The sequence below is a fragment of the Molothrus aeneus genome, chromosome 18 (genome assembly GCF_037042795.1).
Source record: "Molothrus aeneus isolate 106 chromosome 18, BPBGC_Maene_1.0, whole genome shotgun sequence".
Lineage (NCBI taxonomy): Eukaryota > Metazoa > Chordata > Aves > Passeriformes > Icteridae > Molothrus > Molothrus aeneus.
In genome coordinates, this window is record NC_089663.1 from 159081 (window position 1) to 186847 (window position 27767).

Below are 27767 nucleotides of genomic sequence, written 5' to 3' on the forward strand. Positions count from 1 at the left end.
TTTTCCCAGGCTGCAGAGCTGGCCTGGACAGGTGCCAGACTCACTTTCACCAGGATGTTCAGCATGGCACCTGGGTAAGAGATGGTTACTTTTGGCTTCTTGATATTGGTTGACTTGATGACAAAGTTCTCTGGGAAACTGTTGGGAAGGACACACCAAATCCCATCGGTATCCAGTTCTAGAGGTCTCCTAGGGAAGAAAGGAAGGAAGGAAAGAAGGAAGGAAGGCCACTGTCAGGAGCAGAGTGGATGGGAGGCAAGGATCAGTTCTGTGTCCCCTACTAAGCAGCAGCCTGTTCCATCCACTGTTCCTTTCTGCAAAGTGAATCCTCAAATACAACAGCAGTGTCAGGAATCTGAATGCTCATAGAATCAGAGAATCACAGATCACTTGAGGTTGGAAGGGACCTTAAAACTCATCACATTCCAACAACTCTGTGTCATGGGCAGGGACAACTTTTGCTAGACCAGATTACTCCAAGCCCTGTCCAACCTGGCCTTGAAACACTTCCAGGGATGCAGGGGCAGCCACAGCTTCTCCAGGCAACTTGTGCAGAGTATTTCTTCCCAATATTCCATCTAACCCTGCTCTCTGGCAATGGGAAGCCACTCCCTCTTGTTCCACCACTCCTGGCTGTTGCCCAAAATCTGTCTGCATCTTTCTTGGAATCTCTTTAAGCACTTAAAGGGGCTCTAAGGTCTCCCTGGAGCCTTCTCTTCACCAGGATGAAAACCCCCAGCTTTCTCAGCCCTTCTTCCTCACAGGAAATGTGTTCCATCTCTCTGAAAACTCGAGTGTTTAACAGGCTCCCACATCTGTCCTAGATGCAGATGGACCTTCTTCAGCTCAGCACACTTACCCAATCTGCTCGATCAGCTCTCTGGCCTGGGTGATGATATTTGCCCCTGTGAAGCAGACAATGCCAGCCATTTCCATGGAGTACCAGCGAGCTCTGTGAGCAGAGGAGTCACAGTTAAAACAATGACATACCCCCTCCAAAACCCAGCTATGGAGGGGCAGGAGGATCTCTAGGGGAAGAAGGGCAAGAAACACAACACTGGGCATTGTTCTCCTATGAAATTCTATACTTATCATGCTCCAGAGAAGCTGAAAACCCACTTACTGACAAGATTTCCATCATTTAATGTCTGGTAAGAGTCTCCAGGATGAGAAGTAGTGGGTAGAAGCAAGAGAAGAGTGTTACAGGCAGGACCTACTCTCATCTTGGTGCTTCAGGAAGTGACTACCGCAGCAGGACAATCCTGGTTTCCAAGGGTCCTCTCTAGAGGATCCTGGATGGCTCAGGGGAGACTTACCCTTTCCGCATGACATATCCATAGAAGGAGTTGAGGATGCACTTGTGGGCCAGCTGAAGGGAGTCATAGAGAATCTCCATGTTCTTGCAGCGTTTCACTTCAGAGGCATCTCCGGTCTCCACTGCTGCAGACAGCTTCTTCTTCCACACCTGCATGCCAAGGGCAGAGTCAGGACAATTCCACATATCACTGCTTGCGGCACCCAACTGGTTTCCACTCAGTCCCAGCATAGCATTGCAGCTCTACAGGAATATCTTTGCCAAAGATCAGCATCATGAGTCAAACATCCCATTTTCTTTTGCAGCACAGGAGGGGTTGGCCAGAGGCACTTTGTCAGTTGTCAGAAGAGACTTGCAGCTCCCATCATTGAGCGGAATTCAAGCAGCACCAGCTGTGCTGCACCATATGTGTGCAGGGAAGAACTCAATACACTGCCTGATGCAATCCATCACGCCCAGCTAACAACAGAACCACCAGTGTAGGAAAAGCCTCTCTGTCAGGCCTGGGAGTCATGGCAAAAGAGGCAACAGGGAGGAACTGCAAAGCAACAGGCTCTTTAATTAACTCTGCCAGACACAGAGCCCCTGGGCCTCCTAGAATGGGGTGGAAGGCACCTTAACGCTCATCTCATCCCACTCCCTGCCTTGGGCAGGAACACCTTTTTACTAGACTAGGTTGCTTTAAGTCCCATCTAACCCAACTGGCTTTGGACACTTGGAGGGATGGGCCAGCCACAGCTTCTCTGGTCAACCTGTGCCAGCACCTTATCTCCCTCACAGGGAAGTTTTTCTTCCCAATAATCAATACAACCCTGCCCTCTATCAGTGGGAAGCCAACAGAGTAATCCTTTAAAGTTTTCAGCAAGGCACAAGAGGTCCCCAGGCTTGGCAAGACAATTTGACCAGCACCCAAGCCTGGTACCTTGTGCAGCCCCTTGAACTCATATCGGCGGTCCCGGAATGCTCGCACCGTGTCCACGTAGAAAGAGTTTTCTCGTTGGCAGATGGTGGTGACTCGCTCCTCCACCTTGGTGACATGGATCTTCTTGTACGCCTTGCGGCAGTAATCTGGTCAAGGGAGGAGGCAGAGGGAGGTTGTCAGGGATGGCTGCCCTGCTACAGAGGGATGAACAGAGTAGGGATAGGGAGGCAGCTAAGCATAAGGCATGGGTGAGTGGGGGGACAGTCCCACTGCAAAGGGAGAGGAAGATCCCAGTATGGAAAGATGCAGCACCTCTTTATGGAGGTGGAGGGCTAGGGGGTAAACAAACTAATCATATGGCCCAGCTACAAACCCAGGCTCTGCCCCCAGCCAGTTGGGTGGTTCTGCTGGACAGCTTCCCTCCAGGCGATAGGATAATGTGATGTTTCTCTTTCATTAACTGGCTTTATTTAGCAGCCTGACAAAAAAATGGAGCCATTCATATTTCAGCTAAAATCCATGGCTCTCCAAGAGAAAGGGGTACCACTGACAGAGGTATCAGTGCCTGGCTCCTTGTAGGAAGCACGCATGAGTCTGTTGGGATCCTGGAGATGTTCTGAGACCAGCCTGACCTCACCCCACAGCCCTGGGAGGGGTCACTACTGCTGAATACCGCTCGTGGTCCACGTTGTAAAACACTGCCAGGATCATGACCTTGATTTTTTTACCTGCTAGGCGCTTTTTCTCATATTTGGCTTGTTCTTCCTGGGAAAGCTCATGGAAGGCACGGGGTGGTCCATCAGGGAACAAGGGAGGGAACTTCTCCGACTCCAGCTGCTGCTGGATGCGGTGGTACTCACTGCGGCTGGCAGGCACTGCAGAGGAGGGCAGTGATCAGTCTCTCAGAGGAGAAGCAGGAATTTGGCTCCATCTCTGTGGGCTGTACTTACTGAACTCTCCTCTCCATTGCCACGTCATCCGGCGCTGACAGTTGGCACCTGGCTTGTTGAAGTCACAGGCAGCACATGTGGCCTCATCCACCATGGCAGAGGGCTGGATGCAGTAACAGACACACAGGTGTTAGAGGGGACAGGTCTCCAAATGACAACTCATGCCAGAACAGGTGCTGAGTGGCAGGAGAGCACAGGTGTGAACATCAGAGATAGTACTCAGTGAGATCCCCTTTCCAGAGCCTTTCAGGAGCACAAGCTCCTTGAAACAACAGCTAGGTTTCTGGGAAGAGTTCTAGCTAAAGCTGCAGCTGAGTCTCTGAAGACCTAGCCATCCATAGAAGGACAACAGAGCTAGGGAAGGGGGTGAGCACAAGTCTGGTGAGGAGCAGCTGAGGAAGCTGAGGGCTCAGCCTGGAGAAAAGTAGGCTCAGAGAGGACATTCTTGCTCCTACAACTCCCTGACAGGAGGGTGGAGCCAGGTGGGCATCAGGCTCTGCTCCCAGGGAACAAGTGAGGAAACAGCCTTAAGTTGTGCCAGAAGATGTTTAGGCTGGATATTAGGGAAAAATCCTTCACTAAAAGGGTGATCAGACAGGCACAGGCTGCTCAGAGTGGCATTCTCCTGAAAGTATTTAAAAGTCATGTGAATGTGCCACTTGGGGACATGGGTTAGTGGTGACTTTGGCAATGCTGGCAGAGTGGTTGGACTCAATGGTCTTAGAGGGCTTTTCCAACCAAAATAATTCTGTGATTCTACAATTCCATGGCAGCTTGACCAAATTTCATGCCCAGCCTCATCTGCTTCCCCTACCCTGTGCAGAAAGTTCAGCCCTTGCTTTTAAGGGGATCCAGAGGCACCATCAAGGTCATCTGGAAGTCAGATTAGGAGAGACAAGACTGATGTTACCCACCTGCAACCTGTTGGTCAGAATGATGTTGGGGTACATGGCCCCCACATCCAGATGATAGATAAGAGGACACTCAATTCTGTTGGGAACATCCTTCAGGGAATTCAGCTTGGCCTTGATTTCATCACAAACCTGTGGTGAGATAAAGAGAAGTGAAACTAGGGCAGGAAGGAGTTAATGAATCAAATACTTTTTTAATTTGGTTCTTCACAGGCTCACTCGCCACAGGCTCTGGGGATGGATCTAAAGGACCAAAGGAGCAGAGCAGGGTCTCCTCGACACTGCTTTAGGTTTTGATTTCGATGTCCAGAATAAGCTATTCCATAGGGATACCTGGGAAGTGGAAGCAGCTTCTTCCTAAATATGACTTGATCGAGGACCTTTTCAGTGCAAATGGGTTAATGGAGACAACAGCAAAGACCAGAGGTCCCCAGTCTAGTGCTGCACTCCAAGAAACTCCAGACTTGGATTTGGAGAGAGGCAACCTGCACTTTTGTAGCTGATAAGAAGTGGGGAACAAGAGCAACAAGAGCATTTGGCATATCTGAGGGGGTCTGCCTTCTCCCTAAATTCCTTCCCAGATCTCTCAGAGCTTTGCTCCTGGTTGAACCCATGAAGGGAAAAGCAGGAGTTGCATTCTTCAGATGGGGCAGAAACCCTGATCTCCAGGCTCGGCTGCAGGACTCAGCCTGTAGATGGGCTTCTTAGGTCTTTCTTTGTAGAACATAAACCAAACCCAAACAAGCATTTTAGAGCTGCAGTCCCAGTTTCCTGCCCAACTCAGCCATGCTGCAGGTGCTGTACCTCCTGGAAGTTAGTGACCTGATCCAAAGGAAGACCCTCCTCTTCCTCAATGGCGTGCTGCAAGGTCTTCTCCACATGCTGCACCAGGAAGTCGAAGGCAGCAGGATTCTACAGGGACATGGAGATGGCAGTGAGGCCGTAGGCAGCTGTCCCTGGCTGCAGGCCGGCAGCTTCTGCCCCATATCCCTGTCCCTGCTTTGCTTGGGGACCTCTAAGCTGTAAGGGACATGTTGAGGCACTGGGGGAGTTGATGAAGGTAGCAGAAACAGGTAAAAAGCCCTCAGGAAGGGTTCAAAAGCAGCTCAGTTTGAGAGAGGACAGGACCCCAAGTGACAGAGGCCTAACTTCCAAGAAACGCTGGCTGAAAAACAAACCCAAAACCCTACTTCACTACCATCCTCTGCTGTCAACAAGCTCTGGATTGCTTGCTTTCCCACTGAAGCACAGATGGCCACTTAGAGATCTCCTCCTACTCCATCCCAGCCCAGCTTCAGGTAGCAAGGGTCTCCTGGAGGTTGCCAAGCATTGGAATGGCCTGTTAAGGTCAGTGGCGAAATCACTATCCCTGAAAGTGTTCAGAAGACATGCAGATGTGGCACTTGGGGACAGTGGTGGCCTTGGCGATGTTGGGTTAACAGTTGGACTTGGCAGCATTAAAGGGCTTTTCCAACCTTACTGATTTCTGTGATTCTAGATGCTGCCCTAGAAGACCAGCAGGGATACACTGGAGATGCCAACAACAGTGGAAATGCTATCCCTCCCCACCACGCTACTCCATGAGGACAGGGGCTGGCTGCTGGCCCATTACCATTTTGAAGCGGCAGGGAATGTCACTGCGGAAGACCCCAGATTCCAGTGCTTCCACATGGCCTCCCACATAGGTCTCTGAGTCCAACACATGTCCATCTTCTGTAAGCTTGTTGAATTCCTGCTCTTGCTTGTTGGGGAAGATGATGTTGGCATGATATGCCTGAACCATCAGCAGTGCCTCGCATAGTGTCCCAGATCCTTTTCTTAACACCTGCACGTGAGAAACCAAATCTGGATTCAAATGCAAAAATAGTAGATTTAAATATCAGGAGGAACTCCTTCCCTGTGAGTGTGGTGAGGCACTGGACTGGCACAGGTGTCCCAGAGCAGCTGTGGCTGCCCCATGCCTGGAAGTGTCCAAGGCCAGGCTGGACAGGGTTTGGAGCAATCTGGCCTAGTGGAAGGTGTCCCTGCCCTTGACAGGAGGATGGATGAGATTATCTTTAAGATCCCTTCCAACCTAAACCAGTCTGTGATTCTATAGAAGTGCTGTCCCAGCACTGGCAAGATTGGACTGTCACACAACAAGTTGGACAGCTTCAGCTCGTGACACATCTACAGCACCACTCCACCAAGTGCCTTTGTCAGCTCAACCAGGTGGGAATAGACTGACATCTTCTACATGCTTGACAGCTTCCTTCATCATCCTCCGTACAGCTGACAACAGCCAAGTTGAACAAGTTCACTGACAAGTGAACTTGGCTGAGCATGGAGCATCAGCCATACTTTCTAGCTTTCCAGCTCCAGCCCTGCACTGCCAAATGTCAGGTGTCTTCTTATAGGAACCTGTCTCCCAACACCCCACAGCTGTAGGAGAAAGGAGCAGCCTCTAAATCCACCCTCCCTTCCTCCCTGCCACACATGCAGAGTATCTAGGCAGTGGGAATCAGATCTGTGGCCAGAGCATCCCTGCAGAGTGGGAATCATGGTACTTCACCCAGAAAAGAGATAATTTTGGGAAAGGACTCACCTCATCAGGCTCCATGGGAATGATGGTACACAAGGCGAAAATGAAGGGATGCACGTACTTCATATACATGTAGTAAGTAGCAACGGCATCGGACACTGAGTAGGTGGCCAGGGTCTGTCAAGGAACAAGAGAAGAAAATGAATCCCAATCCCATGTGAGAGTGGTTCAATGACAATGATCTTTCATTGCTTCCTGCTGGACATTCTCCTATTAGCAAGAAGGAAAAGGCGTATTTCTCCATAGCCTAGGTTGTAAAGAATAATGTGTTTGCTTCTGAGGCCATCCTGCTTTAGCTCTAATCAAACAGCAACATGTCAGCTCTAATTTAGAAAGAAGAAGGAAGATGAACTGAAGGCACAGAATCCACCCAGTTTGGGTCTCAGGAAACTGCTACAGGGCTCAGCAGAACCTCCTGCCTATGACACCTGGAGCACTAACCCCCTCCTATTCCTCCAGCCGGTCTCAGTTCTTCATGGTGTTTCTGATTTCACTAGTGCTTTTCACCGCACACTAATGTAAATAAATACAGAGAATGCACAGTGCAATGCCAGGGCCAGAATCACTTCAGGGGAATCCTGTTCCTTCTCCCTGTGAGCTCTAAGGCATGGGAAATCTGGGGAGACAGATTCAGTTAATTTCTCAAAATCCACTTTAACTTATAGACTCAGTCATAATGCAGCTGCTCAAGGCTTGTTTTCCCATAGAGCATAGGGAGAGAATACCTGAGGCTCCTCCATGGCCATCCGGCACATCTCCTCAGGGTCCAGCTCCACTGGATCGTAACCCAGTTTTGCTTTAGCTGCTGCTTTCAGGTTGTGACTTCCCACTGGGAGGTAACTGTCTCTCTTCACCCACCTGGACAGAATCAGGAAAATACAAGTTTGTGCAGAGAAACCAGGCCTGACCTTCAAAATAGGGTCAAGATTGTGAAGGGAACCTTGACTACCATGTCTCTCACCAAGGACAGCCCAGCATCTAAGAAGAGTGGATGCAGTTGGACAAGGCTGTCCAACTTTAGCTAGCCCAACCAAAACAACCCTCACTGTTCATCTCCCCACCACTGCTCATAATTTCCACCTTCCAGTTCCCTCACTGGCTTTAAGATAAAAATTTCACCGCTGAAGACCCCACCTGCAAGAACTGCAAGAACATCCAGCTGTGCTCCAGAGCCCAGACTCTCCAGGGGGGAAAACCAACATAAAACCCTACAGTTCTGTCTCTCCCATGTGTCCTTTCCTCTTCTCTCTATGTCAGGAGCCTGGTAGGTGAGGCTATAGTCCCTTTCCCTGCTCCAATGGCCAAACCTTAACCCACTTCCCTCTCCCTTTTTCTCTCCTCCCAAATCAGCAATCAAACACCCAAGGCTACAGGGCAAGAGCAGTCTAGGAACCCTTCAGGGGAAGACTTGGCAGCTCCTTTGGAATGCAGCACACCAAGGGAAAGAAGACAACACAGGAATGCATTATTACACAGCTGAAGAAGGTGACACCCAAAGCTTCCAACAGACAGAACATGAGAACAGTATTCAAATACAACCATAGGTATTTTATCTGAACTGAAGAGAAAAAGACACAGCTATGTGTAGAGGGGCCACATTCAGTACCTCAGACAGTCCATGTGGATGCACTGGGATGCTTTGTACTCTCCCTGGCTGTCCTTCTGAAACCCAATTTCCTGATACATATTAATTCCATGAGCTGCTGCTCTTGCTTCCACAAAGGGCCTGAGGAAAGAGGCAGCATGAAGAGAAGGAGCAGAACAGCCATTTTCCTGCATGTCTAACAATGGTTCCATAATCACTTTGTTACAAACTACCAAATTATTTTTCCTTGTGATTTATCTGTTTATAGACTTCCAGGCAGGACTTGAAACAAACTGGTCTAGTGGAAGGTGTGCCTGGTCATGGCAGTGAGGTTGGAACAAGATGATTTTTAAAGTCTCTTCCAACCCAAACCATTTTGTGGTTCAAGAGGCAAACATCCTTGCTTGTATCCTGCATCTGAAGGCAGAGGTCTGTAGTCCCTCTCCTCCTGCTTCCCCAGGCTCATCTTTATACTTCTTCCAATATCCTCCAGGTCTCTTTTGACCCACTTCCTGCTCTCCCATGACTGAATTCATCCATATGCTAACATTCCCACATTGCCAAGGGTTTAAAAGTAGCTCAGGCAAGTAGATGGGACTCTTCAGAAAGTCCTACTGCCAAGCCAATGATGACAGGATTTGGGGAGGTGCAGGACATGGCTGCCCCACATCTGGCCACATGACCTGCCCACACTGTCTGAGCTATGGAAGAATGTTGAGGATGGAACCTGACCTTGCCCTCTAGCTCAGGTGACACCTTGCCAGTTTAGTCATCATCCCTGATCTTACCAGTCAAAGAAGTCTCCGTTGTATGTGACAATGATGGTGGGTTTGGTCTCCTGGACATGTTCAAACCATCTCCGGATTAAATGAGCCTGGGATGAAACAGAAAAGATGTGTAATTTGAGGAACTTCATCTCCTCTACAGGGAGGTGGTGGATACCACAGTTTGTTCCACACTTCCTCTTTCCTCTGCACCTAGCCCAAAACTGATCTCTCACCCTTATTCCCACGAAACAAAAGCACAAACAGCCTGCTCGACTTACTGGGTTCCCCAGGGAGGCAATCTGCCAGAAAATGAGCTCTCTGGCCAAGAAAAGCTCCAGGCAGGTAAAACTCTGCAGAACAGAACTGACTTACCTCATCTGGTTCGTTAAAGACACAAAATGGACCCTCATACTCTGGCTTGGGAGTAAACTCAAAGTCTTCAATGTTCTCTGAGACAATCTCCCTGTTTGTGATCAGGTAGCCCTGAGGAGGTGACAAGGAGGCAGTTAGGAGGACTGAAGTCACAGACAACTCAAAAATGCTGCCCAAAAAATGGGATGCTCTTCTTGAAAGCCAGAGCTTCTGTCAAGGGGGAACAACATTTTGGGAGTCATCCATTGAAGCGTCATTGACCATCAGAAAAGGAGGCCATGGAGAGACAACACAGGACACCAGTGTTGTCTCTGTCCTGCAGAGAAGCACCAACAACCTGGGCTGGGTTCCATGAAACGTCACCCAGACATTAATTCCATTCCCACGGGCACACATCATGCAGCTGGCAGCATCGCAAGCCTGGAGACAGCAGGATTAGAAGGTAATGCTGGGCCGCTTCCTGGCTTTGCCGCCCAAGCCTGAAGGAAACCATCCTAGTATTCTTACCTGCCCATCAATCATGTAGGAGATCATCATGATCTGGTCTGTGTCTGCATCAGGAAACTTCAAAGGGAGTTTGGTTGTTTCAATATCAAAGGCAAGAACAACAGGATCCTGGGTAGGACCAAATCCATGAGAAAATATTTCAGAGCTGACTGAAAGGGTGTTTCCCATAAAACCCAGTGGTGGTACAGTAAGTGAACCAGAACATCCCTGTTAATCGTTTTAGTGCTTTATCAACCCAAAAATCACTACCCAAGCCCAGTGTTTCCCCTGCCACCATGGTTTTACACTGGCAGCACATCAGACACCAGTCCATTGGGGCAGAACATCTGCACAAAGAACACCTGCCCAGTGCTCACCGGCCTCTCCACAAGGTCATCTCGGCGGGTGATTTCGGGTGGGTAGGTGTTGCCCTGATATCGCACGTTGTACCAGTGAGCCTGTGGAGAGATGAGGGTGGGTAGTGCCTTATGGCAGGGCCACATCCCCATGTCACTCCATCCAGCTGCTGGGGATGGAACTGTGGCAATCACAGGCAGCCCAGAAGAAAAGTTTGAACTATTGCCACATATTAATCAGGTAGCTTTTCTGTGTGCCATTAAATATGAAGCCCAGCAGAACAGAACTGAGCTCTAGACATGAACTCATTGTCATCAATACATTTGTAAAGGTGTTGGAGAGAAAAAACTTTTCTGTGCTTCAGGAGTGTGACTGGGAAAGCAAAGCTCACCACATGGATCTTCAGATCAATGGAAAGGCGAACGTGGTAAGGTACATCATACTCCCGCATATCCATGATGTTGTCCATCTGGTTGGCAATTTTTTTTGAGGCTCCTTCGTCATCTGTACTTAGACTGCCCCCACTCAGTGCACTGCAAGAGCAGAGGGGAGCAGCTGCCTTATCCATGTGTCACACAGAATCACTGGGTTGGAAGAGACCTTTAAGATCGAGTCAAACCCAGCCCTGACACTTCAACTAAACCCTGGCACTGAGTGTCACATCCAATCTTTTTTTAAACACATGCAGAGATGGTGACTCCACCACCTCCTTGGGCAGATGATTATAGTACTTTATCACTCTTCCAGTAAAAAACCTTTTCCTAACATCCAACCTAAATTTCCCTTGAGACTGTGACCTCTTGTTCTGTCAGTTGTTGCCTGGAGAAAGAGACCAACCTCCACCTGACTACAGCCACCTTTCAGGAAGCTGTAGAGAGTGATAAGGTCACCTGAGTCTCCTTTCCTCCAGGCTAAACAATCCCAGCTCCCTCAGTCGTTCCTCACAGGGTTTGTGTTCCAAGCCCCTCTCCAGCCTCGTTGCCTCCTCTGCACGTGCTCCAGCATCTCCATGTCCTTCCCAAATTGAGGGTCCAGAACTGGGCACAGCACTCAAGGTGCAGCCTCATCAGTGCCGAGTGCAGGGGCAGAATGACCTCCCTAGTTCTGCTGGCCACACTATTCCTGACACAGGCCAGGAGCCATTGGCCTTCTTGGCACCCAGGGCACACTGCTGGCTCACGTTCAGCCGGCTGTCAACCAGCACCCCCAGGTCCCTTTCTGCCTGGGCCCTGTCCAGACGCTCTGTGCCCAGCCTAGAACGCTGCAGGGGGTTATTGTGGCCAAAATGCAGGACTGGGCACTTGGACTTATTAAACTTCATCTTATTGGACTCTGCCCATCCCTCCAACCATTCCAGGTCTCCCTGCAGAGCCCTCCTACCTTCCAAGAGATGGACACACGCTCCCAGCTTAGTGTCATCTGCAGATTTACTAATGAAAGACTCAATCCCCTCATCCATGTGGTCAATAAAAAGATTGAACAGAGCTGGCCCCAGCACAGAGCCCTGAGGGACACCACTGGTGCCTGGCTGCCAGCTGGATGCAGCACCACTCACCACCACTCTCTGGCCTGGCCATCCAGCCAGTTCTGAAGCCAGCACAGAGTGCTCCTGTCCCAGCCCTGGGCTGCAGCTTTTCCAGGACTGTGCTGTGGGAGACAGTGCCAAAGGCCTTGCTGGAGTCCAAATAGACACATCCACAGCCTTTCCCTCATCCACCAGGGGGGTCACCTGGTCATAAAAGGAGACCAGGTTGGTCAAACACGACCCAACCCTCCTAAACTGCTGCTGGCTGGGTCTGATAGCCTGGCCATCCTGGAAGTGCTGGGTGATGACACTCAGTCTAAACTGTTCCATTACCTTGCCAGGTACCAAGGTTAGACTGACTGGCCTAGAATCACCAGGATCCTCCTTCCCACTCTTGTTGTGAATGGGCGTCACATTGGGCAGCTTCCAGTCATCTGGAACCTCACCAGGGAGCCAGGACTGCAGGTAAATGATGGAGAGCAGATTGGCAAACTCACCTGCCAGCTTCTCATCACCCTGGGGTGGATCCCATCTGGGCCCATAGATTTATGAACATCCAAGCGGCTCAGCAGTTCTCTGACAGCCTCCTCCTGGATAACAGGGGGATCATTCTGCTCCCTGACACCCTCTACCAGGCCAGAGGACAGCTGTCCTGAGGACGAGCCATCTTCTCACCAAAGGCTGAGGCAAAGAAGGCTTAAAAGACCTTTGCCTTCTCCCCATCAGCAGTCACTAAATTCCATCCTGCATCTAGTAGAGAACCAAGGTTGGTCTTACCCTTCCTTTTGCCATTAAGATATTTGTAAAAACATTTTTTATTATCCTTCACAAAAGTTGCCCAATTAAGTTATAACTGAGCTTTGGCCTCTCTAATTTTTTCCCACATGCCCTAGCAAGCCCCATAAATATTTCCTGAGATACCAGACACTCCTTCCACAGATGATACATGCTCTTTTTATTCCTAAGTTCTTTCAAAACCTCCTTGCCCATCCAGGCTGAACGTTTGCTTGTCGACTCATCTTTCAGTGCACAGGGACAGTCTGTTCTGTGCCCTCAAGATCTCTATTTTGAGGCACACCCACCCCTCCTGGACTCCTCTTGCTTCCCAAGGAGCTCTTTGAATAAGTCTCCTAAATAGGCCAAAGTCTGCACTCCAGAAGTCCACTGTGAAAATTTTATTGCTGTTCCTCCTTATTTCACCAAATATTGAGAACTCTATAATTTCATGATCACTGTGCCCCAAAGGGCCTTCAACCACCACATCTCCCACCAGCTCATCTCTTCTTGTAAACAACAGATCTAGCATAGTCCCTCCCCTGGTGTCAGTCTACCAAGGACACCCACTGGCACTGGTGACACTGGCAGCAGGAGTCAGGGACAGGAGAGAAATAGAAAATGTTGGATTACTTCTGTCTTGGTCATAATTAGAAGTAAGGTTGCCCATTGCCTCTCTGTACCCTTTCACAGGGAACAGGCAAACTATATGACAGGCAACCAGAGATACCACTAAACCCCATCCCATCAGCTCTGGGGCCTCTTAATGTGCAGCACAGAGCTGGAAGAACCACCCCGAAGATGGGTGGTCGAAAAGCATAGCAGGAGTCACATCTAGGCAAGATAACAACTCTGAAGAGAGTTGGGAAATTCTCAAGAGGGTCTAATTATTAAGTGTGTGGTGAGGCACTGGCACAAATTGCCCAGAGCAGCTGTGGCTGCCCCATGCCTGGAAGTGTCCAAGGCCAGGCTGGACAGGGTTTGGAGCAGTCTGGTCTAGTGGAAGGTGCCCCTGCCCTTGACAAGAGGGTGGATGAGATTATCTTTAAGATCCTTTGCAACCCAAATCAGTCTGTGATTCTGTAGAAGTGCTGTCCCAGCACTGGCAACCTGGTCTAGAGGAAGGTGTCCCTGCTCATTGCAGGTGGGTTGGACTAAACAGCCTTTAGAGGTCCCTTCCAACCCAAATTACTCCATAGTTCTATGAATTATTAACACGAGAGACTGACTGAATCCCCTGAGGGGAGATCCCACCTCGACAGCATGGTCGTGTAGACATCACTCGCCTGGTCCCGCTCCCTGTTTTTCCTCACGGCAGGAGAGATTTCCTTCCGCACCTTCAACAAGTCCTCCACCGTGTTGAAGGACAGCTTGATGTAGTTCCTCTTCAGGCCTACCAAGTGGTTTGGCTGCAAAGCAGCAAGAGAACGGCAGCTCAGGGATAGGTACCATGAGAGAAGGGTGGAAGGCCAACAAGACTGATGCAGGTGGAAGGATTGGCCAAAAAGGAGATGCTGATGGGTGGGACAGTAAAGCACTGAAGAGAGATTCTCGTGGGTGCATCAAGAGCACAAGAGCAGCACAGCAAGAGCCCAGCCAGCCCTGCTGCTTGTGCAGCCACAAGTGCGATTTACCCAGGGAAAAAGAGGAAGAATGGGTTGAGCATGAGCAGCACCTCCCTCCTGCAGTATCCTGCTTCCTCCAACCACTTTAATTCTAGAAATTAATGTCCTGAACGCATTGTCTGAAATAACTGATATGTTCAAGGAGAGGAATCAAATTACTGCTAATAAGCAATTAGCCATAGTAAACACATTTCTGAGATGTCACAGCATCAGGAGATTTAAGTCAAGCATGCTGCTTTCTCTCCCTGCTCATCCCTTCCTACATCACTAGACCTGTGCAAGGTCCAAAAAAAAAAAAGCCACAGAGGGATACAGACCAAGTCCAAGTCCTCTTTGGGGACAGTTTCCAGCTTTGCAATCTTCCCTTGGAACTTCTTGGAGAGGAAGGAGGACACTTCCCGCTCACAGCCCTGTCAAGAGACCCTGGGGTTGAGCAGTGCATCACTGTTGTTGGGAGGAGATCATCCCAAAGCAGGCTGCCCAGGAGGTCTTGAGCTCCCCAAGATGCTGTCTCCTTTCCTGGGGAGCTCAGCCCTGCCCCTCCTCACCTTCTGGGTAGCAATGTAGAAGTAGGGCTTGTAGGGTAGGGCCACCTAGGAAGGAGCAGACAGACAATGGTGACAGGTTCTCTCCTGGGACACTGTATCCACTTGGTCCACCTCCCCCCCCCCCCCCGGCACCCACCTTGAAGCGGCTCCCATCCTCCTGGATGAAGTAGTAGTCCACTGCGCTCACTGACTGCCGGTCCTCATCCAGCACCTCCGTCTGCCCATGAGCACCAAGACTCAACAAGGTCCCTCCATGAGACTACCCCGGGGACCCCACCACGGGACTCCTTCCCCCCGGGGCTTACCGGAAGTCTCCGTGTGGGACTTCCCTCCCGGTAGTGCCAGGGAAACATGGGAGGCCCAGCAGGGACATTGGGTCTTCTCTCCCGAGTACGGCCGGGGTCTGTCTGTCGGAACCGCCTCCTTGGCCCTACCATGGGTCTCCCCAGGGGACTTCCTCCCGCGCTCCCTATCTGTGGTATCTCCGTGGGACACTCCCTCCCCACCCCGGCTGTATCGGGGGTCTCCCCAAAGGACCCCTGCCCCCAGCCCTACCGGCCATAACTCCGTGGGACTCCCATCCCTGGTACGGCTGGGGTGTCACTGTGGAAAACCCCTCCCCAGGCCCTATCGGGGGACTCCCCACGGAACATCCCGTGCCCCGTCTGTTGCCTGCTAGCCTCCCGCCGCGCCGGCCCGTACCGGGTGCATGTTGATGAGCCATCCTGTCCGCTCACCGGGCTCTGCGGGCCGCTCGAAGCCGAACAGCGCGTCCAGCCGGTCCGTGCGCTGTGCCCGCTCCAGGCGCTTGAGTGCCGACAGCGCGGAAGCATCGTCACGGCCGGACCCGGCGCCGTCCGCCAGGTCCCGGGGCCCGCCTGGCCGCCGCCCCCGCCGCGCCGGCTCGGTCTCGGCGCCGTCCCGCAGCCCCATCCCGGCCGGCCCGGGCCGCACCTCAGCGGCGCCGCGGGAGAAATTTCCCGCGCTGCGCTAGATTCTCGCGAGAGCGAACTCCCTTACCGCGCCCCGCAGCGAGAGCACCAATCAGACCACGGCCCCACCTCCCCCGCGGGTGGATCCCACCAATGACAGGCGGAGCTCTCCCTCCTCGTCCCGCCTCCGGCGCCCGCCCTCCACCCCCCTGCGCCGCCGCGAGTCGGGCGGAGCGGCCTGGCCGGGGCTGCGGGCTGGCCGCGGGGAGCTCCTGCCCGGCTGCTGCAGCCCCGGAGTCGGGTCCTGCCCAGAGCCAGGATGTGGCTGCTGCTTTCTCCGTTGTGGATTCAGGTAGCAGCGAAGCTAAGCACAGGTCCCAGAGTGAGTCCTAAGTGATATCTAACAAAAGATTAACCACAAGTAATATTGTAACAAGATGTGCAGGTAAAACAAGCAGGATAGCAAAGAAAAGCAAGACAATGGGGCAAGTAAGATAACAAACGCCATCAAGAGCAAGATAGCAAGTTCTAACGGAACTTGCAAACTGCAAAATTAGCTAACACCAAGTTAGACTGTAGAACAAGAAGCACCAAGGCATGTGCTGAAGATAGAGGTAGAAAGTTCAAATGTGAAGACTACAGAAGTCTTCATCAAAAGACCACCAGAAGACTGATGACCACCACAGAAGAACTGACAAAGTTCTTTGTTGGTGAAAGCAACAAACTCTTGTAAAACCACGACACAGCTTTATGCAAATGTAAGTATGCTAATGATAGGTTGTAATTGTGACATTGCAGGGAAGGACTTTTAAAATGTAACTGAAGGCTATAGAAGATCGAGTGAGTTTTCGGCACAGAGATCCCCCTCACTCCCAGTGCTGAATAAACAAATACCTGCTCTGTAGCCATCTGACTATAGAGCTTTATTTTCTTGCCCAGTTTTGGACTTCAAGAGACACACAGATGCCAGAGACACACACATGGATGCAAACACAGGATACCCAGGACTGACAGGCACCGGCCGTAACAGATCAAGGTGTACACACCTACAAGGTGCTGCTGTCATCAGCACCTTGCACAGGACCCACATCACACCCCAGCCCCCATTCCCACACTCCTCCCCGTGCCTGGTGTCCTCCCAGTTCACACCTTCAGCAGTGGCAAAGCCCAGGCTGATCCTTCAGGAAGGGCTAACCCTAATTGGTTTCTGGATAGGCCATGGATTAGTGTGTCCCCTTCGAATAGAAAATCATGCTATGAAAAGCCAGTGTACATAAAGGAGACAGAGTGTTGGAAATTATACAAGGTTTAACATTTTTTTATGTAACTTTAGTCAGGTTAGTTCGCCTTTGTCTAGAGGAAAAAGGAATTGAAGTTTCTTTTCAAATGACTCTGTTTCACCGGGTGAAAACTGATGAATTTAACACCCACATAGATTGGGAATAGCCAGGAGGCACAGATACTGGCAGATAGGCAACCTTCAACCACAGACACTGCCCCCTGGCATGGTTGGAGACACCGGGTCTGGAAAAGACTGATAAGAGAACCAAGAGATGAGGACCAAATTAGACTTGGAGGTGAAGAAATCCGTAAATAGGAAACCAGATACTAAGAACTGCCTAACTTGGGACCAATGCACATTGAACCAATGAATTTCTATGAGGTTTGACAGTATAAAATATGGGGAAAATCTCGTAAAATTTATGTGTCATAGAATGATTTTCTCTGCATATCTTGGCAATGTGTGGGTGAAATTTCTATTGCATATTCTGACCAGAATAAAGCAATGCCTTGATTCTTTAACACTAAAAATGGTTGTTGGAAAGTTTTTGTTCTCACCACAGTTTTGGTGATACGTTCATTCTTTCTATTTGACCTGAATTCTGAGGGTGCCAAGGGGTATGGAGGTCCCACTGAATTCTCAAAGCAGCCATAATCCTTTGAAGGTTCCCTCAGTAAAATGAGTTGCCCTGTCTGAGTCCACTGCCTTCACAATCCCATATTCAGAAATCATCTGTTAACTGATCAAATAAATGATCAGTTAGATCAGTCAGATCCAATAGCTGAAGTGGCTAGAAACACCTCTGGCCAGCTGGCATACCACTACCCATTGGCTGAAGTACTTGAGAGGTACAGACTTCCCAAAACACCTAAGACCCCCTTCTAATGTACGTCTTTTTCTTGTGTCATTCATTGGAGTTCCTTATGGAATTTATGGTTCTTCTCCTTGTTTCTTTCTTCTCTCAGTATCCAATTTTATTTATCAGCAGACCTACAGTTTATTGGTAAAGACAAACCTCTCCCATTCATCAATCGGTGGAATCCTTCCCATTGTTTCTTTTATCTCTCAGTGCTAGTTTTATCTACCAGCAAACTCACAGTTTGTTTATAAAGACAAGTCCCTCATTCCTTTCAGGAGGATAGGAGTGTTATAGGGAGACATACATGTCTCCAAAAAACCCAACTTTAACAGGGACTCAATAACAGGCTGTAACCTTGAAAGAGGGTATTCAACACTGCTTATCCTGGTTGCTTCAGAGTAATTTGGAGAGGCAGTTTTCCATATTGCCCTGGGACTGCCAGCACTTCTGGGTTCACTTTAGCATAAGCTTTATCAGCACAACGGCACTAGTTTCCCCATCACCCCTCACAACACTAATCACACTTCCAACTCAGTCATTAAATCCCCTCCTAGCAAACCACAATCACAACTAGGAACAAACAGAAATTCACACTTTTCAAACCCATCTCACATATTCACCAATAGCAGTTGAATAAAGTGCACTGGCTCTATTTCCCCTTACTCCCTGAATTATTAAAAGAACCCCCTTTGACATAAAATTCAAAGTAAACAGAGAGACTCCCAAGTCTACTATGAAACACACTTTTCGGTTCAGACCCACCTTGCATGTTATCAAGGGCTCCAGTGTGGTGAGCCCCCAGTACAATAGAAATCCTGACACCCTTAACAATCAATTTCTAAAGTTCTATTTTCTTTTTTTTACAAATGGCACATTGATTAGAAACTGTGCCTTTATTCTTGCCTGTACCTTTACCTTTTCCTTACCCCTTCTTACATATACCTGATGTGCCTTCCTAACCCATTCTTGCAAGGGCCCGCTCTGTCATCTCTCCAGCCAGTGCTATCACTGTTTGTGGGCTCTCATGTTCCCAAAGCCACTGAACTCTCTGCAAAATCTCTCACCTCCCTGTGACCCAAACAAAATCCCTTCTTATATCAGGCCAGGATTTAGTGATAGATTGTATCTTACACCCTATACCAAAACCAGTCCCTGTCCTGCCACAGTGTCCAGACGCATCCCCCAGCACACTCATCCAGGTCTCCGGGCAGCTCTCTCAGCACTACAAGCTCTGTAAAGCACAAGGTCCCGGTGGATGGGCACGGCCGATGGAGCCACAGGGACGGGCAGGTGAAACATCCCGCAGCCTCATGGGGCCAGGGGGCACTGCAGCCCCTGCCCGTGGGCGTGGTGGTGTCAGACACTGCCCAGCACTGAGCCCCACAACCTCGGCTTGTCCCATACCTTGTGAACAGGTGCCCAGCCCACGTCCCCAGTCCTGCAGTCTGACACCTGGTCTCGGTACTCCTCGCCATAGAGAAACCCCCTTAAGTCCTGAGTTGTAAGTCGAAAAACACACATCCTCCACTCTGGCTCCATAAGGACCTGGGGAGAGGTGGAGGCATAGGAACAATATCTCCCTGTTTTCCCTGTCCTGGAAGCTGGGAATACGAAAGGCTTGGGCCCTGTATTAGACTGCATGTTTTGAAGATATGGTGGAGAACATCCCAATCCTCACTGTTTCTCTTTCCTTATCACATAGTATCCCTCTGCTGTTTGCCTTAACCACATTCCTCCACACTCCCCTTCGAACAATCCTTTCTCAAACCAACACCATCAGTCTCCTGTTGCAGAGAGTCCTTCTCAACTTCCCTTATTGCCCCTTCTGGGTGTGGCAATTACCGAGACCCTCTCTCAATTTTCCCTTACTGCTCTCTCTCGGCATCCATTCCCTGTTGCTGAGATCCCTTTCCAACTCCCCTTATTGCTCCCCCTGGTCATCCATGTCCTTAACTACCTCTGGGAGAATGTGCAAACCATCTCAACATTCTCCCAAAGGACCCTTTGGAAGTATTTTGGGATCATCATCCCTTTTCTTGATTTTCCTTTACTGCTCTCTCTGGACATCCTGCCATGTTTTACACCCTGAGGGTCCCACTGTACTCACTGGTGAGATCTCCAGTGGTCTTTTCCTGTGGACTCTTCTTGGTCCCCCTGGTCCGCCTCTTGTCTGTCACCTGAACAGTCTCAGGTACCCCATCAATTGCCTGCTGCTGGCCAGTGCTGGAGGGATTTGGTTGCCTAAAAACTGAGCGAGGCACGCCTCCAACTCCTCTTCCTGTGTGCCAGGCCCAGACAGTGAAAGGACCCCGGATGAGTCCCCCATCTTGTATGGAAAATCATGCTATGAGAAGCCAGTGTTCATAAAGGAGACAGAGAAGTTCTGCAACTTTATTTGAATAAAGGGAGAGAGGCAACTGGGGAACATGCCCACAGGGTTTTATCTCTCCACATTTTGGAGGATGCAGCCTCCTTTTATCCTAAACTCTTGGCCACATGTTGCCCTCTTTCCTTCCCCATTGGCTAAGGTACTAGGAAGGTACTGCCTTCCTGAACCGCCTACCACATATCCCCCCTTGAACCTGTTATTTTCCCCTAAAGTTCAGCAGCTCCAGCTTGTGCAGACCCATTTGTCTATTTCAGGAGTCAAACCTAACCCTAACCCAGCTCTGGATTCTGTAACAAACCTGCAACTTGAAGTCAAAGACATTAACACCAATACTTTCACCCATCAAATTGTTTGTAAAGACATTAGTACACATCTTTCTTACCACCTTCACTGCCTCCCTTGTCACCTCGCAGTCAGCTCTGTGTCCTCTCTGTTCCCATCTTTCTCCTTTTAATAACACATCCTGGTTGCACTGAGGATCTTCAACCCTTCCAGGAGCAGAGACACACTCATAGTCTGTTTCCACAGTGTTGCGGTTTAAGAAAGGTATTCCCCAATTCAGTGTTCGCAGTGAAACATTCCAAATTATGCACCACCCTGCGGGTGGCTGGAGAGGAGAATTGGAGGCACAAAAGGTAAAAATCACAGGCTGAGATAAGAATAATTTACTGGAAACAGCAATGAAATAAGAAACAGAACAGTAACAGAAACAGAATTAATAACTGAGTGTACAAGATGGGAACAATTCACATCTGAGTGCTCACCATGTGGAATCTGATGTTACCCTGATCACAGGCTTCACACTAGCCACCAGAAGAGACCCCTTCCCCCACCCTGTGCATAATATGAGGTGGTACAGAATAACTCCCATCCTGGCCTTGCCCCTTGTGGGTACTGCGAAAATTAACCCTGTCGTGGCTGGAACCAGAACATGCAGCAATGTGCTCTCTATGTGTTTCAGAGAAGGAAAAGATAAAATATTATTAGTGAGGCAGAGGCCTCATTTCAACCCACAAATCCACAGAGAGGTGAGGAGCATGTCACCACTTCCCTGAAGCACCTTTGAGCTTCCCAAACTTGCCATCTCCTCTTAGGAAAGTCGAAATTATACCTGAGCTTGACCCAAAAAATCTCTTTGTAGATCCCTGCTGCCAGAACAGACTGTCCTGCCCTGACTGGCATGTCCAGCAGCATCAGTGATGGCATTCAAATGGTCCAAAAAGGAACTGACTTTATGGATGTGAAAAATGGAATTTAAATGGGATCCTGCTGGTTTTCTTCTGAATGTGCAGCAGCTGCTATTGAGTCAGACTTTCCCTGAAGATGCAGGGACCTGTGTGTCTGCTATTTTTTGTGGGCCTGTTACCTGGGTCCTGTGGAGTCAGGTTGCCTGCTTGAACTTTCAATGGATTTTGTTCATTTTGGGTAAATAGGCTGGAGAGAAACGACAGAAAGTTTTGATGTTGGGTTCATGTCAACATCTGCAGTTTGCTGTGGCTTGTGCATGGGGACAGGCCTTTTCAGGCAACCTCTGGAGCAGCAGAGGCTCTGTCATGGGGAGAGACAGGTCTGAGGCATCAGCACTGGACTGTGAACCAGGGTCTTCTAGTAACTTCTCACCAGGTGTGACACTGGTTGTCTTCTTCTGGCATATGAGTCAGCCATGCAGGGCACGGCTGAGACTGGATGGTTCAGAGGACTTATTGTTGCTCTGCACTGTGGATTCTGCATTAAAAGGTCAGGATTTGGGTGCTGGTAAACCTGACTGCCCTTCAGCAGCAAAAGAAATCACAGAATCACATGTGAGTGATTTGTTTCATTTGTTTGAATGGTTTGTGTTGGAAAGGACTTTTAAAGGTCACCTAGTCCACAGCCCTGCCATCAGCAGTGACATGTTCCAGTAGACCAGGTTGCTCCAAGTCCCAGCTGACCTGGCCTTGGGACACTCCCAGGGATGGGTCAGACGCAACTTCTCTTGGCACCCTGTGCCGGGGCTTCTCTCTAACTTGTTTCCACTGAGTTGTCATCTGAGATCAGGTAGAGTTGAAGAGCTGGCATTGCATCACCACCATTCACTCATGGGGAGTGAATTTAAGGTTGAACATAACCTTCTCCAAAGCACTCTGGGCAGTGAGAAGGTGGATTCTCCAGGACAACAAAGCAAGCTGTCAGTCAGGACAGTCTCTCCAGGGTCATCTTCCCAGATTTAAAGTGGTTCGTGGAATATGGGCTGGTGTTTATCTTCTGCAAGATAAACAGACAACAAGATTTTTATAAGTTTCTATCGGCCTGCCCCTTCTCTTTGAGGCTTTAGCAGCAGAAAGGGAACATGTCCACACACAGTGAAATGTTCTGCTTTAGGTGCTATGTGTGTCCTGGGCTTTGGGGTCCGGAGGGCATTGCAGGCCTTTGGCAGCCTTCCTAAGGGCTCAGAAACTGGAAGATCTGAAGGTGGCAACATGGGACCACAAAAATTACCAGACTTCACCATGCAGTGTCCTGCTTGCAAAGCTCACATACCACATACTGAGATGCAGGTGGGCACTGTGTGAGTCACCCGGTGTTTGATCACATCCAGAGATTACATCCTTAGGGATGAGTGGGCCAGAGGCTCTGCTGATGACCAGTCTCCTGGGTTATCTCTGGAGCACACTTTGCTATTAACCTGGCAGGCTAATATAATCAGATATAATAGGCTAGCTCTGACCACTTGCATCCTACCCCAGAGTGGTTCAGGCGGTGGGCGGGCACAGCTGGCCAGCTGCTGTCCTGGTGGAGCAGAGGGGGGACAGCCATTGCCACCTGCAGCTGTCAGAGGTCAAAAGGGCTGGAAACTCTCCCAGCGAGGCAGGTCTGACTTGCTGGGCTGTGAGTGTCCAGAGGTCACTGTAGTAGCTGGGACAAGTGCTGGGGCAAGGAAAGGCTGGTGGTGTGGAGCTGGAGCTTAGGAAGTGAGAGAAGGATGAAGGACGCTAAAGAAAAGCAGAGGAACACAGGGAAGAGCGGGGGACTTTGGAGGAAAGGGAGAATTTGGACCTGTCTGGAGAGAGGTGTCCAAGAAGCTGGAGAGGTCCTGGGAGGTTGACAGGCTGAAAGATGGTGGACTGGGATTCCCAGGTCCCCGTGGCTGCTGTACCTATGAGGTGGATGAAGTGGAGGAGATGCACCATCTGCACAACCCCAAGCTGCACTTCCAAGTGGAAGAGGGATCTGGTCAGCACCTGGTCAGCCTTGCTCAGGTGCCTGTTTAAGGTGTATCTGTAGATGATGGTCCCTGCTGACCTCTGCCCAAAACTGAGGCCTGCGATGGAGCACTGGAGGTCACTTGCACCAGGGAGATGGCTCTGCAGGTGGGAGGGGTGACTAGCTTCTGGAAGGGGCTCCTGCTTGGACTGATAGCTCTTATCAGGTGAGGTACCTCAGAAGGTGTTAGGTTATCTCTGAAAGATATGCCTCTGGAAGACCCTGCAACACACATGTAGCCAGTTTGGGTCTGAGTGCGGTGTTTTGCACTGGGTGCTGCTTGCAGGGGTGTGCTGGGATTTATAGGGGAGCACTACACAGCTTGTCATCGAAGATCAGAGCCTTGTGAACATCACTGACATCAGTGAAAAAATCATTGACTGGCACTTCGTGTACCCTGAGACCTGAAACAAGTACTAGCCATGCCTGAGGCTCACCATCTCTTTAATACAGATCTCTGTGTTCAAGCATATGATGCACTTGGGCCAGTGCTACTAGAGGAAAGGCATTGGTTCATCCCTGCATCCCCTAGGCAGGAGAGCTACTGAGATGGCCATGCAGAACAGTTCCTGGAGCTCCAAATTGTATTTCACCCACTGATTTTTAGGTTATATTTCGCTATTGGAAGTTCCACATGGGGGAGTTTCTGTTTCCCAAGAGAGCTGTTTCCCAAAATGTTGTTGGTTGCTCACTTCCTATGTTGATTCCACTCTGCCTGGGTGTAGCAGAGCAGGGAGGAAAGTGGCCACAGGCAGTTGAAATGTTTAGCAAGAACAAATTAGGGATGTGAGCAAGTGGAATTTGCCTTTCCAGGAACTTAAAAAATGGTGCAATGTGTGCTGAGTTAGTGCAGTGAAAGTGATGAGACTCATTTGGAGAGAGAAGAATTGCTGTGAGTAACAGGTTCTTAAGGCACATTGGACCCTGCAGATGACAGCCAGAATCAGTCCCAGGTTGTCTGCTCTGTGTGTGGGTGTGTCACAGTGCCTTACCAGGACCAACAAAAGCCTGTTCTGCTGGGGGCAGGAGGAGAAGCCTGAGAACATGAGCAGCATCCCCAGCACTAAGTGTGGTTCTGGCCCTGCTCCTTGCTCCTGCAGGATGGAACCAGGCTGGCATGGGCACTGAGCCTGCCTGGCCCACCATCAGGGTCTATCCCTCTCCTGGGATTGAGGGCAGCTCCTGCCAGCTGATATGGTGCTGCTGTGGCAGTGTGTAGTGCTGGACCCCCATTCACAGTGACCCATGTGCTGCAGTCCTGCCTTCCCCCAGCCCTGCAGTGCTCCTTCCTCAGGCACCTACCTTAGCTTCAGGTGAGACCTTCATTCTCTGCTCCTCAAGAAGCATCTGTCAGAGGTGTGTGAAGGCTGCTCACTGTCTCCTCAGTCTGTGTCCTGAACAACAGGGGGACATTGTCCTTTATGCCTTATAGAAGCTGTCCTCCAGTAATCTTCACCCAGCCTTCCTGATCCCATTAGCTGCACAAGTCCCCTTGTATACTCTCATGAGTGCTGTGACTTCCACATCCTCCCCATGACCCTGCAGCTCCAGCAGCCCTGCTCACCAGGCTGTCAGTGAGGACCATGGCATGACCTGACCTGATGATTCCTTATCTTCTCACACCTCCCTGGGGCACACACAGCCACAGCCACCTGGCTCCTTCCCTCCTACCCATTCTCCTGGCCAGGGTGCCTCTCCAGGAACCACCCTGATCTGCACCCACTCCGTCTCGCCCCTTTGGACAAATCTTCACTCACCTCCCCCAGCCCACCCTGTGCTTACATGTTGGTATACTGCACAAAAAGCAGCTGGAGGTGATTTCACAGTGCTGCAGGGTCAGGTCGTTGTCCATCTGCCTGCTGTTGTAGTGCAGCGTTCCTGTTTAGGGAGCCTGGGAGGAGCCCAGTGCCTGGCGCTCCTGCACGGAGACACCAGCACTGCGGACGTTCCATTCTGCAAAGTCCTGATGAAAACGCAGAACTGGCTGGGGCTGTCAGCCATTGTCTGCTAATGTGCCATGGCATCTGTCCCAGCTATCCCAGAAGATCCAAGGCTCTGGCTCTGTCGCTTCCTAAGAAACTGAAAGTACCAGTTGATGTCAGGGCTGATCCTCACTCAAAGTGCCTTCATGTCACAGCTGAGCACTCCTTCTCCTACCCACAGCCCTGCCTGCACCTGCTCCCTCCCCTGGGCTGCTCCGTTTGCACAGCCTCTCTCCCTTGTTCCCTTTCCGCTTCTGCCCTACCCGACTCCTCTTCCAGGACTTCCTTCCCAGGGGAATGCAGGGCAGGGATGTGCAGTCAAGCGCAGAAGTTTTCTTGTAAGGAAACATTGAAGCAGAGGCTTCAATCCAGCCTGGAAAGCAGATCTGGGGATGCTGGAGGCTCCACCACTGGGTTATGGGGTCACCTCAGCACCTGCCCATCACCCTGTTCCCTGCATCTCCCTGGCCTCCCAGGGCTCTGCCTGCCCCCAGGCTGCATGGGACACCCCCTGCCCTTGTCCCTGCTGCAGTGGCATGATGGGCTGTTAATTCTGGGGTGGTGGGAGGTGAAGGGCTGCAGGTTGTCATCTCCTTGAGAACTGCGGAGAAGGCAGAGAGCTGAGGGTTTGCAGCACAGTGGGCAGCTGCCTGGCACTGCTGGCACAGCCCTGTCAGCCCTGTAGCAAGGCACCACTGTCCCACTTGGGACAGACCTGCAAACTGGGCCCCAGAGCACCCATTGCCACCACCAGCAGCATGGCTGAACACCACCCCAAGCACCACAGGGTGACTGGGTCAGCTCAGGAGCTGGGCAGAGACTAGTGGGGCAGGACCTACTTGTGACATTTCAGTGACCAACACTGCAGTGCAGGCAGTGTTCAGTGAGGGAGTGGTGTCAGGGTGATGGAGCCAGTGCCAGGAGGCCAAGAAACAACAGTTATGGAGGCATGCACTACCCAGTAGCTCTGAGGTTTCTGGGGAAGGAAGGACCTCTAGACATACATCACTCTGGGCTCCTGCCTGGTCACCCCGCAGCAGGCAGAACTGCATCTCTTGCTGCTCCTGGGGCAGTGCAGCCCCACAGTACTGCTCATGTCTCACAGTCCCATCCCTAGCGTGATTTCCTCAGATGTGTAAGGTGCAGCGAAACAACCCCAAATGTTGTCCACTTGTGGCTCCAGCTAAACATAGAATCACAGTCTGGTTTGGATTGGAAGGGATTTTTAAAGGTCATCTAGTCCATATCCCTGCCATTGGCAGGGACACCTTCCACTATCCCATGTTACTCCAAGCCCTATCCTACCTGGCCTTGGACACTTCCAGAGTTGGGGCAACCATGGCTTCTCTGGGCAACCTGAGCCAGTGCCCCACCACCCTCACAGGGAAGAATTTCTTTCCAACATCCAATTTAAATCAACTCTCCTTCATCTTAAAGCATGGCCACCCATAGCGTGTGATAGAGCTTGCTTTCAGGATAATTCCCTGCAAACCCATTTACTCCTTCCAAGGCTCAGTCCTTGCTGTTTGCTTGCATAGGAACAGTTTTTCACACCACAGGTCAAAAATCCTGCGCGCCTGGAAAGGTAACAGAGGTCTGCTAGGGTCCCCGCTGCCAGCAATACCACATCCCATGGAGCTCTGCACCATGCCCCAGGGAGGCACAGCACCACCTGCAGGGATGCTCCTCAGCTGCCTGCAGAACACTGGACATGGGATCATTTCTCCTGTCTTGGAATTGCTCTGGAAGCACATGGGTCCCTGGAGCTTCTACACTGGAATGCTTCATCTTTGGGTAGTTTTTTTTTTTTTTTTTTTTACCAGCAGTGAGAACTGCAGATGAATAGCCCAGTTAAGCCACTCATCCCACTCAGAGCAGGGAACTGAAGCTGGATATTGAAGCGCAGTGATATGGCTTGAAAGCCTTGGGAGTTGTATATTTGCGGTGTAGGAGAGCAGCGACCCGAGACAAAACTGTCTGGAGGTGGGGGAGAAAACTTTCCTTTGTACCCAGGGTGATCTCAAAAGTCATTCACTGAAAATAAAGAACAGATTTGGGGTATGTGATAGAAAAAGGCACAGAAAGATGCTGACACTGCTAGATGACATGATGGGGAGGGAAAGAGTTTTCAGGGGAGAAGAAAGGTTCCAGGCAGGAGGAAGAGGAGGGTGGTGCAGATCGTTGTCTTCGAGGGGGCGGGGCGGGGGGCAGAGAATCCAGAACGAAAATGTAAAAGCAAGTGATCTGGGAAGGGCCGGGCCGGGGTATTTCAGGTGGGCAGGAATAGCCCCGGCAGTGGCAGCCCCGTGGGACCAAGCAGAACCAACTGCCTTGTGTGCCCGGGGCCAGCGAGGACCTCCCG

The 27767-nt window shown here is 50.5% G+C and overlaps 1 protein-coding gene across 1 annotated transcript in view; it reads right to left on the bottom strand.

The window, feature by feature from the left end:
* Positions 1-15651, bottom strand: part of POLE (DNA polymerase epsilon, catalytic subunit) — a 33657-nt gene extending 18006 nt beyond the window's left edge. The window contains exons 1-22 of the mRNA XM_066562090.1: positions 15421-15651; positions 14855-14935; positions 14719-14763; positions 14488-14580; positions 13800-13954; positions 10638-10779; positions 10267-10347; positions 9911-10018; positions 9404-9514; positions 9053-9138; positions 8286-8405; positions 7405-7537; positions 6683-6796; positions 5711-5923; positions 4903-5010; positions 4102-4230; positions 3188-3290; positions 2966-3112; positions 2238-2383; positions 1317-1465; positions 860-952; positions 45-189 (exon numbers count right to left, since the gene is read on the bottom strand). Of these exons, the coding sequence (XP_066418187.1) occupies positions 45-189; positions 860-952; positions 1317-1465; positions 2238-2383; positions 2966-3112; positions 3188-3290; positions 4102-4230; positions 4903-5010; positions 5711-5923; positions 6683-6796; positions 7405-7537; positions 8286-8405; positions 9053-9138; positions 9404-9514; positions 9911-10018; positions 10267-10347; positions 10638-10779; positions 13800-13954; positions 14488-14580; positions 14719-14763; positions 14855-14935; positions 15421-15651 (2733 nt within the window). The remainder of the gene's footprint in view (positions 1-44; positions 190-859; positions 953-1316; positions 1466-2237; positions 2384-2965; positions 3113-3187; positions 3291-4101; positions 4231-4902; positions 5011-5710; positions 5924-6682; positions 6797-7404; positions 7538-8285; positions 8406-9052; positions 9139-9403; positions 9515-9910; positions 10019-10266; positions 10348-10637; positions 10780-13799; positions 13955-14487; positions 14581-14718; positions 14764-14854; positions 14936-15420) is intronic.
* Between the last annotated feature and the right edge of the window lie 12116 nt (positions 15652-27767).